At 46.0% G+C, this 17,500-nt stretch overlaps 1 protein-coding gene across 7 annotated transcripts in view; it reads right to left on the minus strand.

Moving 5' to 3' along the window:
* LOC126574138 (histone-lysine N-methyltransferase 2D-like) overlaps positions 1-17,500 on the minus strand; it is a 111,078-nt gene that overhangs the window by 4,147 nt on the left and 89,431 nt on the right. For all 7 annotated transcript variants that reach the window (XM_050234139.1, XM_050234138.1, XM_050234140.1 and 4 more), the window contains one exon: positions 1-8,554. This exon is cut by the window's left edge and continues 4,147 nt beyond it. In XM_050234139.1, the coding sequence (XP_050090096.1) occupies positions 6,383-8,554 (2,172 nt within the window). In that variant the 3' untranslated portion in view covers positions 1-6,382. The remainder of the gene's footprint in view (positions 8,555-17,500) is intronic.

Genomic DNA, 17,500 nt, shown 5'->3' on the forward strand with positions numbered 1-17,500 from the left:
GAAAAAATCGTACAAAACACGTGTTTACAAACTACTAACAGAGAAGATAAAACATTTCAAGTGCCCATCGGATGAGAGAAAAATATAAAACCTACACCTCTTCTCTTTAAGGTTTGCTTAGGTTTAGTATTTAAAAATGCATCTGTTTCCAGTTTGTTTTGTATCGTTTGGCAGTTTTTTTTTAGTCCACTGTGTTTTGTATAGAGTTTTCGCGGGTTCTGCTTGGTTCGTGTTCATCTGTGAAATGATTAGTGATTGCATTTCGTTTCACTTCTTGTTCTCTCACCGGCGACGTTTGGAGCTGAACTTAAAAAAAGGGAAATCTCACATCTGTTCAAGTCCTGTCCCTTCAGCAGAAACCAGAAGCAGAATCCGCACCACCGTACGGTAGGAAAAGAAAACCTCCTCTAACCGAAAACACAAGAGAGTGTAGGAACGAAAGAAGCTCATAAGAAATAAAGAGTCGCACGCACAATACGCACAGAGAATAGAAATACACACATTACCAGTTTCTCAAAGTTGGTCAATAAAAACTATTTAAAAAAACGAAAAGACTATTTCACAGCCTGTTTAGATACCTGAATATTGTATTCATTTGTTTTATCATCTTGATCATCTGCGTCTGCATCCTTCACACACTGTTGTCGCGATCGCGTCGTCGCGGTATGCTGGTGCTGTTTATTTTTGCCTGTTTGTCTACCTTATGCTACGCTATAAACCGTACCGGGCCACATCTCACCTTCTCGTTTATGCAATGATTTGTATTCTAAAACAACTCTGTGTATCATCTCCCTTCGCGTGTGGACCATCAGCTGCTGCTAATTGCATTGCTAAGCTAACTGGCAACTGTTGGGCACTTCAGCAAAAGCAAAATTCATTTTCCCATTTTCGATTGGAAACGAAAAAGGAATTTCTGTTCAGAATGATTTAGTTAGCACAACGAACTTCCAATGGGTAGTACCAGTTCCGTTTTTCGATAAACCACCATATTCGATATGTATTTGCCGCTCTGAGACACTGGTTTGCCCGATTGTGAAAACAAGTTGCTTTTGCACTGCGCCTTTTAGCTACCAATACTCAGTCTTAGCCGCAAACGCAAACAACATTCAGCAGCTGAAGGATCTGCACCCTCTGGGCCGAGGGTTTCGCGGAGTAAGTAGGTGATTAAAGTACAAACCATATATGCTATTTCATGTGCGAGCCCCCCCTACCTCTCTCTCTCTCTCTCTCTCCTGTTTTGTGTGCAAGATTTGATAAGACCTAGCAATTATGTAATTCAAGAAGAACACTACTAACACCGACACTAACACGATTGTATTTCAGATAGTAATTTGTATGATATTGATCGCGTATAGAATTATAGTATGTGAATGTGATTTTCTCAGCTTTTGCCTTTACTTGACTTGACCGACTGCTCTCTGGATCTGCCAGCAGCAGCAGCAGCAGCAGCAGCACAAGACAGGCACGCCAGACCGACCAAGACGTTCCGCACGTTCATCTGGTTAGAGATTTGTGGAACGGTTCCAAAAATTCCAAAACTAATTCCTCTCCTCTAGAAGCCGATACAACGCAGAGCTGTATGCGTTGTATGGCGATCTCACTGCTCTCACGCATTCCCGACTATTGCCATTACTAATTTGCTTTTGATTGCTATACGGTTTTGTAGTGTTATTGAAGTATGCTGCTTCTCTAGCTCACAACCCATCAGAATACGACCGAAAGTGTTTCGTTTTATTTTTATTTTTTTGTTTTGCTTTTCTATCAAGAACTGCCACTTTAAACTGAAAACCACGAGCCTCTTTACACACTTTTTGATGTGAAAGGAAAAAGGAGGAAAGATTGATGAACAAATGTTGATGTTTCAATTTCATGAGCGATTGTTTTTTGTTGGATGTGATTGTTGTTACTCGCTTGAAACTGCCCTCTTGTGCTTCTGTCCTGCCCAAAATTCACATATTGCCTAGATATTTTAAAATGTGTTCCATAACCCAGACATAATAGAACGCATCCTGCAGCCTAACTTATGCGTTTTTAAATTGAATTTTTGAAAATAAAATCGACTGAGCTGCTCCCTATGTCTGTTCTACCTGTTCCTTTCTACATTGAGTTTGAATTGATGTCTTGTGTATGTGCACGAACCGAACGAACCTCGGCTAGTTTAGTTTGGTCTCCCACTAGTGCCCCCCCACCCGGTTTATCGCAAAAGTTTTCAGTTTTCCGCAATGAATTTTCCTGAGTTTTATTTTTTAAATTTGTTTCCATTGTAGTAAAACCTTCGTTTTGCTCGCTATTTATCTGTAGTTGTTTGAACCATTTTTTCTGTTGATGCTCTTGGTTTTTTGTTGTTTGTTTAATTGCAATTCCAGCCTTGGCGGCGTTGAAAAATAAACATTCGATAATCGTGAATGAACGTTGAGTTTGTTTTGTTGCCCCATTGTGCTAAATCTTTCTAACTCCAGAGTGGTGCTAAAAGTGTCGGGGTACAGTATTAAAAAGGATCTGTCTACGGTGTGGCAAGGGTCCGCAATTGAATCCCAACAGTAGAGAGTGTCCTCCACTCTCCGATTTGTGGTTTGTGAATGTGCTGCTGTATTGCTCTGTTGCCTCTAATGCCAGTTAAACGGTATTGTTGTATAGCTTAGTTTACCGGGTTGATTTTTGATTCTTTTCGATTTGTTATGTTACGCAAAACAATAATCAACAAGCGTCCGAAAAGTGTTTCCCTGAATTTGTCTTTTTCGCTCGGTAAGCTATCGCGACGCGACGGATTGCGAATTGAGCATTGTACAACCGAAAAATCGAATAATAACTAACCCCAACTTTTTGGTTGGTTTAGGTTGCACCTAAGCATTCGTTGTGGATCGGAATTAAAGATCACTTCACCAGCAAACCCACCCTGGCCCATCTGTAAAATTACCGTCGTTCGGCTTCGGTTGCTCTCCGTAAAATCTGTCCACTCCTGTGTGCCACAATCATCCCAGTAATGTAATGAGATGTGAGAGAGTGCGTGCTTTACACTAGAGCATATCATCGAGGGGGCACACAAGCCAGAAAGCAGCAGCAGGTTGCTTTTTTGCGATACTTAAAACTAAGACCTTATCAGCACGCTGCTATATGCTACAACACACTACAATCGTAAGCGAAGGGTGGGAAAAGAGTGCGATCTCACTTTAGCATATGATAGGCAAAACAACCATTAATGTTGAATAATGTTCACGTTCACGGTTCTTTCACCATGGCGGCTCTACTTAGCTTCACAACATATTAAGCGCTCTACTGGAGAAACGTTCGTATTGATGATAAAAAGTCATATCCAAGCATCGGTTTTGCAGAAGCAGAAATGACACACCAACGAATAGGCTCCATTTTCTTCGTCACAATCGTCATAGCACCCCGAATAGAGGAATGGCGTGCGATTGCGAAGAAGCGATGGCGATGTTCTGGTGATAATCGTGCGACGTGCTTCGTCATCGTAGTAGCGGCAGAGGAAAAAGGAGAAGAGCGTCCCAATGGGTGGTACAACGATCGAGAAGGAACGGAACAGAAAAGAAAAAAACAAACAAAACGGCATTTACGGTAATAGATTAATGCTTCATTTTCATTGCAAACATTGGCTGCGATTATCATAGGGTTTGTTGTTGTCTAATAATAGTCACTATTTAATATCTTATCTTAACACAACTGAAAATGTGCCAGCTGACGATGATTGGTGGTGGTGGTGGTGATTCGCGATTTTTCGCCACCATTATACAACCCGAGGACAACATCGGAAACTGGGTAACATGGTTTCAAATAGGCCTCTACTCTAATTTTCCAAAAAATGTGGCGTCGCGATTTGGATCGAGGATAAATCTGGGGCTGGGTGTTTGGATGGCGCGACTGATGAGCACCAAAACTGTTCCTTTTCGTTTATCGGCTTGGGCGCTACAGAGGACTACAAGGATAATTTTCGTGCTCTTCACTTATACGCGAAAGACGACCGACGACAATAATTAACTGCGACTGCCCACCGCTATTTTACGCTACGATACCAGCTTATCACCTACACTGTATGTACATAATAATGTGGTATTGTTACCCCTTACTCTCTTTGTAGTCCCTCCTCTTGCTACCAGCAGCAGCAGCAGCAGCCAGTGTGGCTTTTCTTGCTCGCTTTGCAGTATTATGCTTACAAGTACTGTATGCTTGCCTTTTGCTCTCTTAATCATTACGTAAATCACATATTCAGCTTATTTTCGTTATTTTCCATATCTACAATTGGTTTTCCCCTCTCTTCCCCCTTCTTCACTTCCGTCTTCTCCTCTTCACTTCCTCTCGTCACGTGAACGTTCGCACTACTCGAAAGTGGTATAGGTTTAGAGTTTTTGTTTTGGGACCCAACCAGTCCCAAGAGGTTTGGGTAAAGGTAAAGAATATATCAATAGCAAGAATATTGACGGGCAAATGGAGACCCTCAACCACCTCTTTTCCAACGCAGACACAAGGACACGGGGAGAAGGGGGATAAATTTGAATGCAAATCAATATACAATCGGTTACGAAAACGTAATGTGTAACATCAACAGCTAGTACCTACTACCACTTATTGCTATTTTCATATACACGCGCACGCATGCCCATACGCATTCTATGCGCACCCGAGTTTGCCGACCTATTGCAGGACAAGAACATTCAGCACTTGCCCTCGAAATTTAAATAATTTCCCTTCAAAGCGACGCTTTTGGCCGATGATAAGCCAAAAACTGTCTTCCAAAAATACGATAGAAAGTGTTTAATGCAGAGGATTGATTCAAATTTCCAGGCATGTAAAAGCAGTTTCCAAAAGGGGGTTTGTCTGAAGATGAAATGGTGTTTAGTACAATTTTCCGTCCAATTTCAATGAAACAAAATCCTTCAATGTGGGTCTGGCAAGCACCCTCATTCACCCCCCATTCTCCGCAGTGATGCAAAAGGAACGCTTTCCCAGGAGCTTGCTCAGAATCAACGGAAATAGGAACGAGATCGAATCCGAAAATTCCGCAAGATCGAGCGATGAGCGGCTTTGCATACTGCTGGAGTGCTCCAGGGATGATGGACCGGGGACGGAGGCTAGCGGACAGCGGACTTGCTTCGCATCCGCTCCCCTTTCCATGAACGTGAAACAACGTTAGCTATTTTAATTAAACTAAACACTCGCAACAATGCACGACACTCTCGTTACGGGCACGGTCCTTCTGCTTTTCCTGTCTTGGCCACGGCAGTATCTCGATCAACTTGACCCCGTAAAAAGGAGCCGCCTAGGCATGAAGGCGAAGGATAGGACTGGAGGATAATTTAGTAGATTACTCTGCTACGCACATTCCCTTGCAGAGCAGGGTGCTGCTTGTTGTCGTGGAAAAGGTGGAAAACATTTTCAACGTAAAATCCACCGCAAACAACCGGACGTGCATAGCCTTAGTTGCTTTACTCTCTCTATCTCTCGCTCTCTCTGTGTCTGTTGTCTCTTAACCAAATACCTTTCGTCTCCCGTTTCTTTCGTCACGTTCGTTCTCGATACTTCTTTAAGCTCTAAGTCGCTTGTATGTGTTGATGTTTTAATTTTGTGTTTTTTGTGTTTTATTTTGTTTTGGTAAACACCTCCATTCCTCCTTTCCTCTTTTTTCTTACAGTTTCCTCTCTCTGCTCTGCTCTGTTTTCTGTTTTTACCTTACCTTACCTAGATGTACCTTCCGTTTTTTTTGCTTAATGTTTTATTGCCTTCCGCGACAGGACCTTGCCACATCCTTCACTCATACATACACATTCTCTCACGCACCTTACACACTTGTTCCTGACGTTTTCTTCTTTTAGTATTCTACCTTACCCGCTATATAGTGTGAATCTTTGCTCACCATTCAAACAAACAATCCCTTACATACCTGCATAAACGCATTTGCTCTTCTTCTCTCTCTCTCTCTCATTCGCACACCGTAAACCTACACTTTCTTCATCTTCATCTTCTTCTTCTTCTTCGTTCAATAAAGCACTTAATTTTCTTAATCTTTTTCTTCACTTTGTTTGAATTTGGTTGCCATTTTGACGAGCTTTTCTTTAATTCTATATGGTTTTTACAATTTTTTCTCGTTTTTTTTTTAATTTTAATTTACGCAGTAATTAATGTTTATGGTGAATGAGGGATAGTATAAGGGGGGCTAGGTTTGATTTTCCTTTTCCTTTTTTTACTTTAATAAAAAGAGAGGAAAATAGATAATTGAGGCGGTTCTGTGTGTGTCTTTGTGATGTGTGTTTTGGGAGGGAAAGACGAAGATGACGAGGATTTCGTTAGGATCGCTCACCGTTCCATATCGTGTTTGGTGGTAGAGAAGAAGAAGTTTAGGACGAAGTTGGCGTGACCTAGAACCGACCTAGACGTTATACCCGATTAGATTGTTTGAATCGCTCAGGAAGATACTGTTGTCGTCGGTGATAAACTCCAGGTGCGAACCGCTGGACGACGAAGCCGTCTCCAGGCAATCGAACGTGTAATCCATGTCCGGCTGGTTCAGCATATCGTCCAGCATAGCCATACTGACCGCTGGCTGGCTCGTGCCGTCCATGTTGCAATCATCCAGAACCACGGTAACGGCCGGTCCACCGAAGCTATCGACCGGACTCACTTCCGCTCCCAGTATGCTGCCACTGTCCGCTGGCGATGGCTGACAGCTGGGCACGACAACGAGACTCGATCGTGATCCACTATCGGTGCTCGCCGTTATCCCCGAGAGGCACTGCTGCTGCTGCTGTTGATGGTGGTGTTGCTGTTGCTGCTGCTGTTGCTGCTGCTGGTGCTGCTGCTGCTGATGTGACTGTTGTTGTTGTTGCTGCTGCTGCTGCAGATGATGCTGATCCTGCTGGCGAGAACCGGTAGCCCACAGCAAGTTCTTCTCGGGCTCATCGCTCGCAGGAAGCAGATGGTGGTAGGACTGCTGAAGTATCTGCTGGAGGCACTGCTGACCGTTGGTTAGTTCTTTAAAGCTCGCGAGTGTCCCCATGAGGTTTCGACCATCGCTTATGTGATGTTGCTGCTGTTGTAGCTGCTGTTGCTGGTGCTGTTGTTGTAGCTGCAGTTGTTGCTGATGCATGTATTGGTTGTGTTGTTGCTGTTGCTGCTGCTGCTGCTGCTGCTGCTGCTGCAGCTGGTTCTGAGGTGGTTCGGCCAACGTAAACTGACCATTGTACACGATCGTTTCCGCAAAGCACCCACCACCATTGGCACCGGTGAGCGTCAGATCCATGCGATGGTTCCCGTTATCCACATTCATGCACACTTCCTCCAGGATACTCTGGTCGTACCGTTCACTCTGACAATCATCATCATCAAACAGCTTCTCCGCCTTCACGCTCTCCACATCATTCTCAACGGAGTACAAAGATTTGATCACCTGCTGCTGCTGCTGCTGCTGCTGCTGTTGCTGCGATTGCTGGCAACCCATGAATAGCTCCTTGTTGTCCGCAGTCTGTTGATGTTGTTGTATGTGGTTGTTGTTGACCTGAAGACTGTTGTTGTTGTTATTGTTGTTGTTGTGGTTTAGTGTCTGATGCTGTTGCTGCAGGAGACTGGGACTGGCAGGATGGCTACCTTGGTCCACACTAAGCTGGCTCAGATCCGGAAGGGGACTGCTGTGACAGGGAGTCGTAGTGACTCCGGTGTCCAGTGTCGCGCCCAGGTCTGTCGTGGTACCGCCATTGACGTAACCGAGGTAGGCTTTCCCGAGCGAGTCCTGTTCAAAGTCCTTGCTTTCATCCACCGCGAACAGATCGTTCGTGTAGATCTGGCTGTCGAACGCTTCCGGCGAGATGAGTGACCGCTCGTCGTACAACGTGGCACTTTCGGGCGAATTGGGCAGCAGCTTGGTGGCGTACGAAAAGCAGGTGTCCGGTTGGGCAGCGAGTGTGGTAGCAGTGGCAGCCGTCGCCAGTGCGGCCATCGTCGGCTGACCAAGCTCTTGTATAATGATGCTCTTTTTCGATTTGGACAGGCTACCAGCTCCACCACCGCCAGACGATTGGCTGTTCTTCGAGATCTTCCCGCTACGATTGCGTCTAGCGCTTGGTGATGAGGACTTGCCCGTCGAGACGGCGGTTGTGGACGAAGATGACGACGAGGACGAGGACGACGACGAGGACGACGACGACAGTGATGAACAGCTCTGGGGAGAGGACACCGATTCCGGCGATCCGGTCGATGATGCTGGAGATCCACTAGCGCCGGAGGACGGGCTACTGCCGGCGGACTTGCCATGAGAACTACCACCGCTACCACCACCACCACCACCACCCTTCACTTGCTTCTTCTTTGGACGGTACTTGTAGTTGGGATACTCGCGGGTATGCAGCTGCCGCAGCCGTTCCGCTTCATCGATGAACGGTTGTCGCTCTTCCGGGCTCAACTGTTTCCACCGTTGACCGAGGTTCTTCGAGATGACCGCATTGTGCATGTCCGGCGTTTTCTCGCAGATCTTGCGCCGCTCAATCTGGCTCCAGACCATGAACGGATTCATTGGTCGTTTGATGTGGCCGGGACTGTGCTTTTTCGTCTATCGAAAAACAGGGAGAGAAAAAAAGGGGAATTTAGAATTAAAAAAACGACAAAACCCCCGTTCGCAATCTCTACACCGAAAAGGGACCCGTGTCCTTCCAGGATCCATCCGGCCAGGGTACGGAAATGAAAAGCATTTTTAACTGTCAACCCCCCCCCCCCCCCCCCGGTGGGGGGCTCGACCAAATAATACATGTGGCGCGAGTGTCATGACGAGGTCGTTGCAAGCCTAATGGCCGCAACGCGTCATAAAGTCGGTACCGAAACTTGCTCGGCTCTGGCCGATCACTGGAGAATCCACAAGGAAAGTGAGGTGACGCCTTAGGGGAAGAAGGGTAGCTAGCTAGCTAAAAACATCGTTTGATGTCGCACACACTCCGAAAGAGAACTCTCCACTCTGACTGTCTGGTTGGGTGGGTTTTATACTTTTATGTCCCCGCCCGGGGTCGGTCGGTTCTCGGATGGTTTTTTGTGGAATTTTCATTCCAATGGTTTTAATTCTGACTCGCAAAAGATTCCGCACTCTCTCTCCCAGGCCGCCTGTTGGTCTGGTCTGGTTGGAGGACTCATTTTTAATTCACCCATAAGCTCCGGGTTTCGGCATTGGCAATTTTATGGTATTGCTCCCTATACGTCCCTCGTGTTCCCACCTTCTCCTCCGCCTCTTTGTAGTGTCACCGCATAAGAACCAGTAGAAAAAAAAGGTTGCTACCGAAACAACTCATTTTGCATCTCTCCGTCTGTTGCTGCAGCCGATCTCTGCCAGAAGCTGTTAGCATAATGAAATTATATCCACATCCTTTTTTCTTTTTTTTTTTGTTTTGCTGCCCAGTTCGCCATGGCACGCTGTGGTGAAACCTCCGCCACGTGATTGACGTTTATGGTTGTCGGGGAGAGAGAGCCAAAAGAAAACAATCCCCCCCCCCCCCCCCAAACAACAGCAACAAAATGACAACTTCTGGCCAGCGCACAATGTCACCTCTTCTCTCATCTCGCCGCCGCCTTCTTTGGTCTGCGCGGAGCATTTGGCATTTTTTTTAACTATTACTCCTATCGCGTGGTGGTTTGGGAACGGGACCGAAGCTTCAACCGACCGCACAATAATTCCACCACGTTGTTGTTGGCCACCCTGCGGCCAGCCAGCAGACAGCGACCCCGTCGTCCATCCGTGCGCTCATGTGTGTAATTTTATAATGTTGAACACAGAATATGTGTGTATCCGGGGGGAAGTCCTCGCTACTACGCGCGACATCATCACGCTCGCCTACTGTGGTGCTGTTACTAAGGGTCCTGGTGGTGTCCTGTTGATGGCTTTGATGGAACATATCAAATGGTTTTTTCTGCCATTTTTTGTTTTGCTTCGTTTCAATCGTTTTTCGTATTTGTTTTTCGCTGATCCATGTCCTGGACCGAAACCGGAATCCCTTCATAGTCCAGCATGCGCGCCGCGTCACTAAACAACCACTGATGGTCTCGTGTGGAAGCCACATGGATGCAAAGCACCCTAGACAAGGGGTTTGGGTTGCTCAGTCAGACGCAGGACGATGGCGTAGAGTAGTGGCAGTGATAAATTATGCCTCGAATAAAGCGCAAAATTTGTGTAATCTCTTTCGATGAGTCGCAGACAGTGGGGAGGGTCACTGCTCCCGGGCTACAAGTGAATCACGATAACTGTCCTTCGTGCCGCCTGAAGCAGAATGCTTCTCTTTTCATTACATTTTTGATGAAAATGATTTAAAAAAAAAACGGGACGTCGCGTATCCGTTAAAACATCTCACCCACCGATAGTCGCACATAAATGCTATCACTTTTAATGTTAATATGCGGGGAAGCAATACAAGAGCGTCAGTCAGTCAAGCTCATGCGCTTGTGATGGTGGGGAGCAACAGACAGCAAGCAATCCAGCAAATCTCCTGCACCGCTCGCTATGGCACGACTAGATCACACATCTCACATTAGTGTCACCGCCGGCATTGACCATTAAAGCGGGGAAGAGGAGGAGAAGGAGAAGGCGGTTCGCCATCGTGTGCACTTATAAAAATGCATAAATTGTAACCGTAATCGCATCCATCGTTGCACTCCGCTCGTGGCCCACGACGATATGCGTGTGCAAGTGTGCGCAGCAGGTGCCCCCTCTCTCTTTCTCTCTCTCTCTCTGTCTCTCTGTCTGTCTGTGGATCGACAAGGAAGTGCACATGCGGTTCTGACGGTGTACACATCTGTATGCATGACTCGATGTACCCCATGTGCGACGGCCTTCAGACACCCGTATATGTCGAGACCAGTTTGCCGACCAGTCGCTGGAATATGTCACCGACGACGGGCTTATCTGACGCGTTCTGCTGCTGTTGGTGCCGATTGAACGCGGTTTCAGATCATAAGCCGCCCCTAGAGAGTGCGCCCATTTTTGGAGCGCTTTTTGATTTCCGAACATGACCTAGGCCTTGTTGAGCAGATTCTCCAGGATGGACTCGATGTACGGAGCCAATACAATACTCAATTATCATCGCTGTTTGAATTAGAATTCAAATAAATTTCCCCCTTATTTTACCTACTCTCCTTGGTACGATTAAACATCTCAGCTCTCCCACAAATGCTAATCATCTTCGCCACTGATGATGCTCCTTTGAGCTGATCATTTATGAAAATTAATGAATAATTTTCAGCGCTTTGTAATGTGCACATCGCCTAACGAGAGCGGGTTGTTAGACTACTGATTGGATTGGTTTCTGGAGGTCAGCAGATCGAGCAAATGATATCTGAATTACAAATTTTTCGTTCTCCTCACTTACACCAGAAGGTCCCGTTACCGCGTCTTTTATGTCGAATGAAGGACATAAATTGACTGAGGGTTAGGGTTGCAGTACAAATGCACCAATTCGTCGAATCCCGAAATTGCTCCATTAATTGCAAAAGCATTCCCGCAGTTTGTTATGCAAAACGCGTGGCGCTAATTTGGAAATAAGTGAAACATTTTCGATTCCCTTTGTCCACGAGGAAAGTATGCGGGAATGGGTGCTGCTGGGGGTAAGTTAATTACAAACATCGTACTAAGGACCGGAGGAGGACCTAGGAAGATCTATTGGTGGGCAAGAAGGAATATAACTTTGCCCTCCAGTGTGCGCACATCCTTTTTCACAAAAAGTTCAGTTCCCCTTCCTCCTTTTTTTCGTCTATTTTCCAGGCCCAAGTGGGGTGGTAATGGCTCTGAGCTGCCGAGCCGCCGAGGGGGATTCGGTCCCACTTTTTTTTCCCCCATTTTAAGCAAATGTATTTAAAAGTCAATAAAAAACAATCCATCAAGCAAGAAACGCGAAGGCCACGGCTAACCACTAATCAATTAAAAAATTTCGAAAGTGAGCCTTTTTTGCGTCTACTGCTGTGCTGCTTCTATTATTTCTATTCTCCCATTTCCATCAATCCAAAGACACGAGAGAAAGAGAGAGGGTAAAAGGAGGTTCGGGACGAAAAGTTGGTGTTCCAAGTTTTTTTTTCCAGAAGGAGTGCTTGTTTCTGTTTTATGTTTTCCTAGAGGAGTGTTTCTAGAGTCCATGTTTTAGACCATCAACGTCATAATACTTCCGCCACCGAAAGGAGCAGCAGCGCACCAGCACCAGCACCAGCACAGGACTAACATGGCATGAAAGGAGCACGGAGAAAAAAATCTCCAAAGTTTTGCGTAAAAAGATGCAACTGGACCTTGGAGAGGTAATTGAAAACTTTGGCCAGCGAATTGTTTGTTCTGTTAATTGCCTCTGGTAGACCAAAGCGTGGCCATCGCAGCACCTTCGAGGTTCTGCTTTTACTTTTATCATGTTCTTGGTGGCTGACGACGAATGATAAGACAGTGAGTTGGTTCCATCCGACAATGTACGGTTAATTGATTATCAAGCCAGTGGCGATGTGTAACAAGCAACATGAGGTTCGTGGAACGCGCAAGATATGGAAATTGGGTGGGTTTTTTTCGAGCTGATTTCTCAGTTGGATTGAGCTGAGAAAAGTGCTGGAAGGAGAACAAACAACCGACCGCCGCGACGACGATGACGATGACGACGATTTCGGTTCGCTGACTGCCGACGGGTCATAAAATGGCCAACAAGTGCGTTAATATCACACACATTCCTATGAATATAAATGTACACGGACACGCATCCCTGCCCCTACCACCAACCAGCCAGCAAACGGATCGAAAAGTCGGTCTTCCGAAGACCGAACCCAAATCAACACACGCGCGCGCGCCGGCACACCCGGTACACTGGTACTGGATTAGAATAATCATTTCAGAAGGCCAAAGAGAGACCACGGGACCGGTGTCAGTGGGTAATAAATAATACAGATTATGCAGCGATTATGATTTCCACATGGCTTAATATTGATGGTCGAAGCCGAAGCCAAAGAACCCCCCCACGCCGCTGCCGGATGAGGATGAATTTGGATTCGAAAAAGAGAACGGAGCAGAGTTCTCTGCCTTGCCGGCGAATTGCGTTTAAATTCTCATAACGAAGGCACAACAAGAGAGCACTCTTGCGGTGCGGTGTAATCAAACTGTATTCGAGCGCGGCAACAGCAGCCCCGATGATGGCAGATACATACATAAACATGTCATGATAATAAATGGTGAAGCATAACAGCCAGACCGATCAACCCCTTGCCCGTTCACATGAGGGGGTCAGATTGGGCCCCGGGTCGTCGCGGAATCCAGTCGTAAACCCCAAAAAGAGTTATTATTGACAAACAAGAGACTGCTGCTCTGGTGGTGCTCTTACTCCCTCTCTCTCTCATGTAGGGATCTCGCTTGGTGATATATTGCTGCATCAACTGGGAGTAAACGAGAGATTTCGATAGAAAATCTTGTCAAAAAGTTGGTATTTAAAACGCGCACCGTTTTATGACTATTCCACAATCCAATCTAAATACTTCTTGGTGAAGATGAACAACGATAATCCCATTTTATTCCATGAGAAATTTAATAAAGTCATTGATCTTAATTTCATTCCAATTTTCTCATTTGTCTGTTAATACCTTTTACTAAGCTGGGCCACACAACTTCATCACCATGCGTTCAGATTTTAAGAATCTAGTTAAAAATATATGTAATCCTAAAAAAAAGGATTCTAAAGATTGAGTTGTTGCTTTTTCTAGTGATTCTTCAATCGATTTCGAATCTGTACTATCAAAACATGCTTATTGAAACAAACGAACAATCAATTCAATCTGGATTTGCTAATTTCTAGGCCTAAATTCTTTTAATGTGTACACTAGAAAATATAAGTTACCACCAGGTTTTAAGATTAGATTTTTATAGTCTGGACAAGAGGTTAGACTTAATAAAAAGTTTTTTACATAGATTCTTAATGCTATTGGCACATTCACTGCTTTAGTTCCATTTGTTTATCAATATTTCCTCTCTAAACCTGAACTCCAATATGATTGTAAAATTGTAAATTCAGCTTGGTATAATACTTCCTAATTCTTTTATCCCTTACACAAACACCTTGACGATCATATGATTATCTATAAAAGTAAATCGAATTATCGAGCGGCAAATTTGGTGAACAATTCAGTTCCATATCAAAATGATCACCGCATTAAAGCCACCAGAAGTGTAAACAAATATGAAAATTAGTCAAACAGCCACGCGACCTGAAAACGGGACAAAACGACTTCAAAGCTTGTTACCAACATCTACCACGATAGACACGTGAACTAGCATCTTGAAGCCACGGTATCCCCACGGAACCAACGGAGTTCTCCTCTAGTACACCGGCCATTCGCCACTTATTGTTGTGATTATTGTTATTAAATAGAAAATAATTGCAAATAATTACATAATGACGACAAGTTAACCCCACGCCGCTGCACAGTGGACCGAGGAACCGTGGCCCCTACCCTGAACAAATCTCTTCATATTCCAAGAAGCCAGGATTACTTTCACCTGCTGCTGTTGCTGCTTCCAAGTGACGGTGAGACCACCAGAAGGGAGTAGTAATTGTGTTCATTTTAGTAAATCTCACTAGATCCACCACTGGAGAATGGCAGAAAGTGGATCACACGATGGCCATCGAACGGAACACAGAAGAGACACAATCCATCATTTGGAAGATGCAGCAGCAGCAGCAGTAGCAGAGATAATTCGGAACTGGTGCTCAGCTGGAAATCACGCGCCTCGAAAACTTTAACGACTGTTTATGGTACCACACCCCTGCGCAAGCACGCACGCACCCAGTTCCCCCCGTGGCCAGTGGGCCAGTGGTAATCACAATCGATCATCGTTAGGCGCAATTAGACCCTAGCGCGACCTGCGAAGAAGTGGAGAAGCAGCAGCGCGCCATCGTGGTCCAAATTATTTATTTTGTTATTTTATTTCACCTTTCGCGACCCCTTGGTACCCTCACATGCGGGTCATCATCGTGCTTGTCTGTCCTCCAACCAACCAGTGACCGTTTAGAGTCGCTTCTTGTGGACACAACACGAGAGCACTTGGGGGGGGGAGAGTACTCCCCTTGCCTTGGCTAAATTACTATCAAAAGAAAATCAAAAGTCACGGCCAAACGCATGGTGCGTGAGTTCGCGTTGAATCGCGTTTGGTCTGACGACTTGTGTCTTCTCTGAAAATTCACTCCACAGGGCCTTCCAGGGCAATCCTAAGGTCCAGTATTTGTGATGACAGGGAGGGCAATCGGCGCAATCGGCGCGCGGTCCCTTCGAAAAGTTGCTTTTGTCACTGACAAATTAAATTAGAACGCATTAAACATCTTCAATTTCACGGTCCTGTGGGTCACCGGGAGCTCGCGACGACATAACGGCTTGTAGTAGTAAACGGGAGCACCAACCGTCCCAGGTTCCGTTCCGAGCCCCCGGACGGGGAAGCTCTTCAATTCGGAAGGCACGAGGAGGTTGCACGCACCATTCGCAGACGAAAGTCGAAATTAATTAATTTACGAAGCGCCCGTGGCCGGAGCCGCTCCGTGAAATCAATCAAAAGAAGAAAGGCAAAGACGAATTACAACCCTCCGTCCGGGCCGAAAACTGTCGGTGGGAAGTTTGTTGTTGTCAACAGTTCTTCCCCAGTGAGAGACACACCAGCGGAGAATGAAATGTCGGAAAATTGCTACCACAATCTTCAACCTTCCTGGGTCCCGGAGAGAGAGAGAGAGAGAGAGAGAGAGAGAGAGAGAGAGAGAGAGAGAGGAGAGAGAGAGAGAGAGAGAGAGTCGGAGATACGCACCAATCACACCTCACGCACCGGAGAATGGCCGTACTGGTGGTCGAATCCCCCCAGTCCCCGGGTATTGTGGCGAAAACACATGAAAACCATTAAACGAACATAAAAGCCTCAAAGCGCGTTCTGAAATCACATAATTTGACATTTATCATTATGAAAGATGAAACGCCAGCTGGAATGGTGCGGGGGGGGGGGGGGGATGGTTTTTAGAAATCATTTTTCATCGGATTCCGGGATTCGCCCTCCAGTGTTGGGTAGTTTGTTCGCATTTTGCGCCTCAAAGAACTCAAGATCTTTTAAACACTTTGTTTCGTGTTCCAGGCACTGCTGCTGTTGCTACTGCTGCTGTAAGAAGCTCCAAATTAGGGCACAACGATGAAGGGGATCGGGATTAAACCCGGCAGCAGCTTTGCTATGCTGCAATGCTCCGGTGGCATGCATGCAACATGGCAATGGCTGTTGAGCGCGTTGATGAGTGAGTGCGCCGCGTTGAAGGGGGTTAGGAAACAGCAGCACCCGGATTAGCGTCTTAATGATGTGATTATGGTCGTAAAACATGTGGTAAAATTTATGGCCCCACACACCACTGGCCACGGACTCCTTTTGTATGCCACGTTCAAGGCTCGCGATGCGAAGATGAAAGATGGAGACCAACACGAATAGTCGTCGGGAGATATTTTAATTTTCGAAACGATTCGTGATTTAAGACCCTCTGCACCTCTGGAGACCTGGGTCCTCTTGGGTAGAGAGGTCCGTTAATTATGGCGGCATCACGATACAGGGCATCACGATGAATTGGTTAATGAGATATGGGATTCGTGTCTTTCGATGATCCTCTCGTGAAAGGTGAGCTCGCTTGACGACAGAGCTCGTAAACGTAAACGTAAAATTGTGGCTAAGACAGGAGGAAGAATGGGCATTCCTCGCCTTGCAAACATGTTAATTTGAATTTATTGTCACCTTCGGTTCTCTGCATGAGCTTCAGCTGAATTGTGTATTGGTTTTAGCTATAAAACGTTGATTTATTCACTTTTTGGAAGTTACTTTTCTTTGGAAACTTTTTGTCGGGACAAAAATGTCCCCGCATATCCCGCTAGATCCAGACCCAGAGTTCTTATCATACAGACCACCATCAGTATATTAGCTTCAGTTGTTCATAGGGGAGAGCCTCCGCCCTGGATTCCCAATCCATAAATCTATTCCCTATTCGCGGCCAAACACACGATGCGTCAACGCGCTCGCCCTATTAATAATGCCCCTAATTGTCCATTAAGGACGCCTCCTTTTATCGCCTTCCGTGGCGAAGGATTTCCACGTCGTCGCAGCGGCGGTGCGTGCACATATGAGAGGGGCGAGGCGTTAGCCACCACCACCATCATGACGCATCAGCAAAATTCGGGACACACAGGGTCCCATTCCCTACGGAGGAAGATGAGGCCGATCCGGAAGGACGATCGTGTACGATGGGCACACACAAAAGGCGGAACACTGATTGTCATAATTAGTGTGAAACATGCGAGGTCATAAATTCAATTTTTACGATCGTACGTCAAAAGCGATGGACAGGCGGACTGGCGCGCTCCCTTGCATTGTAAATATACGCACCCGAATCCACCGTTGAGCGGTGCGTGAAGTCAAAGTATAGAAGAATGCTCGACACAACTGCCGCCACCGCCGCTAATTGTGCCTTCTTTTTTGGGGGTGGTACAGAGCATAAAG

The sequence above is a fragment of the Anopheles aquasalis genome, chromosome 3 (assembly GCF_943734665.1).
Source record: "Anopheles aquasalis chromosome 3, idAnoAquaMG_Q_19, whole genome shotgun sequence".
In the NCBI taxonomy this organism is placed as follows: domain Eukaryota; kingdom Metazoa; phylum Arthropoda; class Insecta; order Diptera; family Culicidae; genus Anopheles; species Anopheles aquasalis.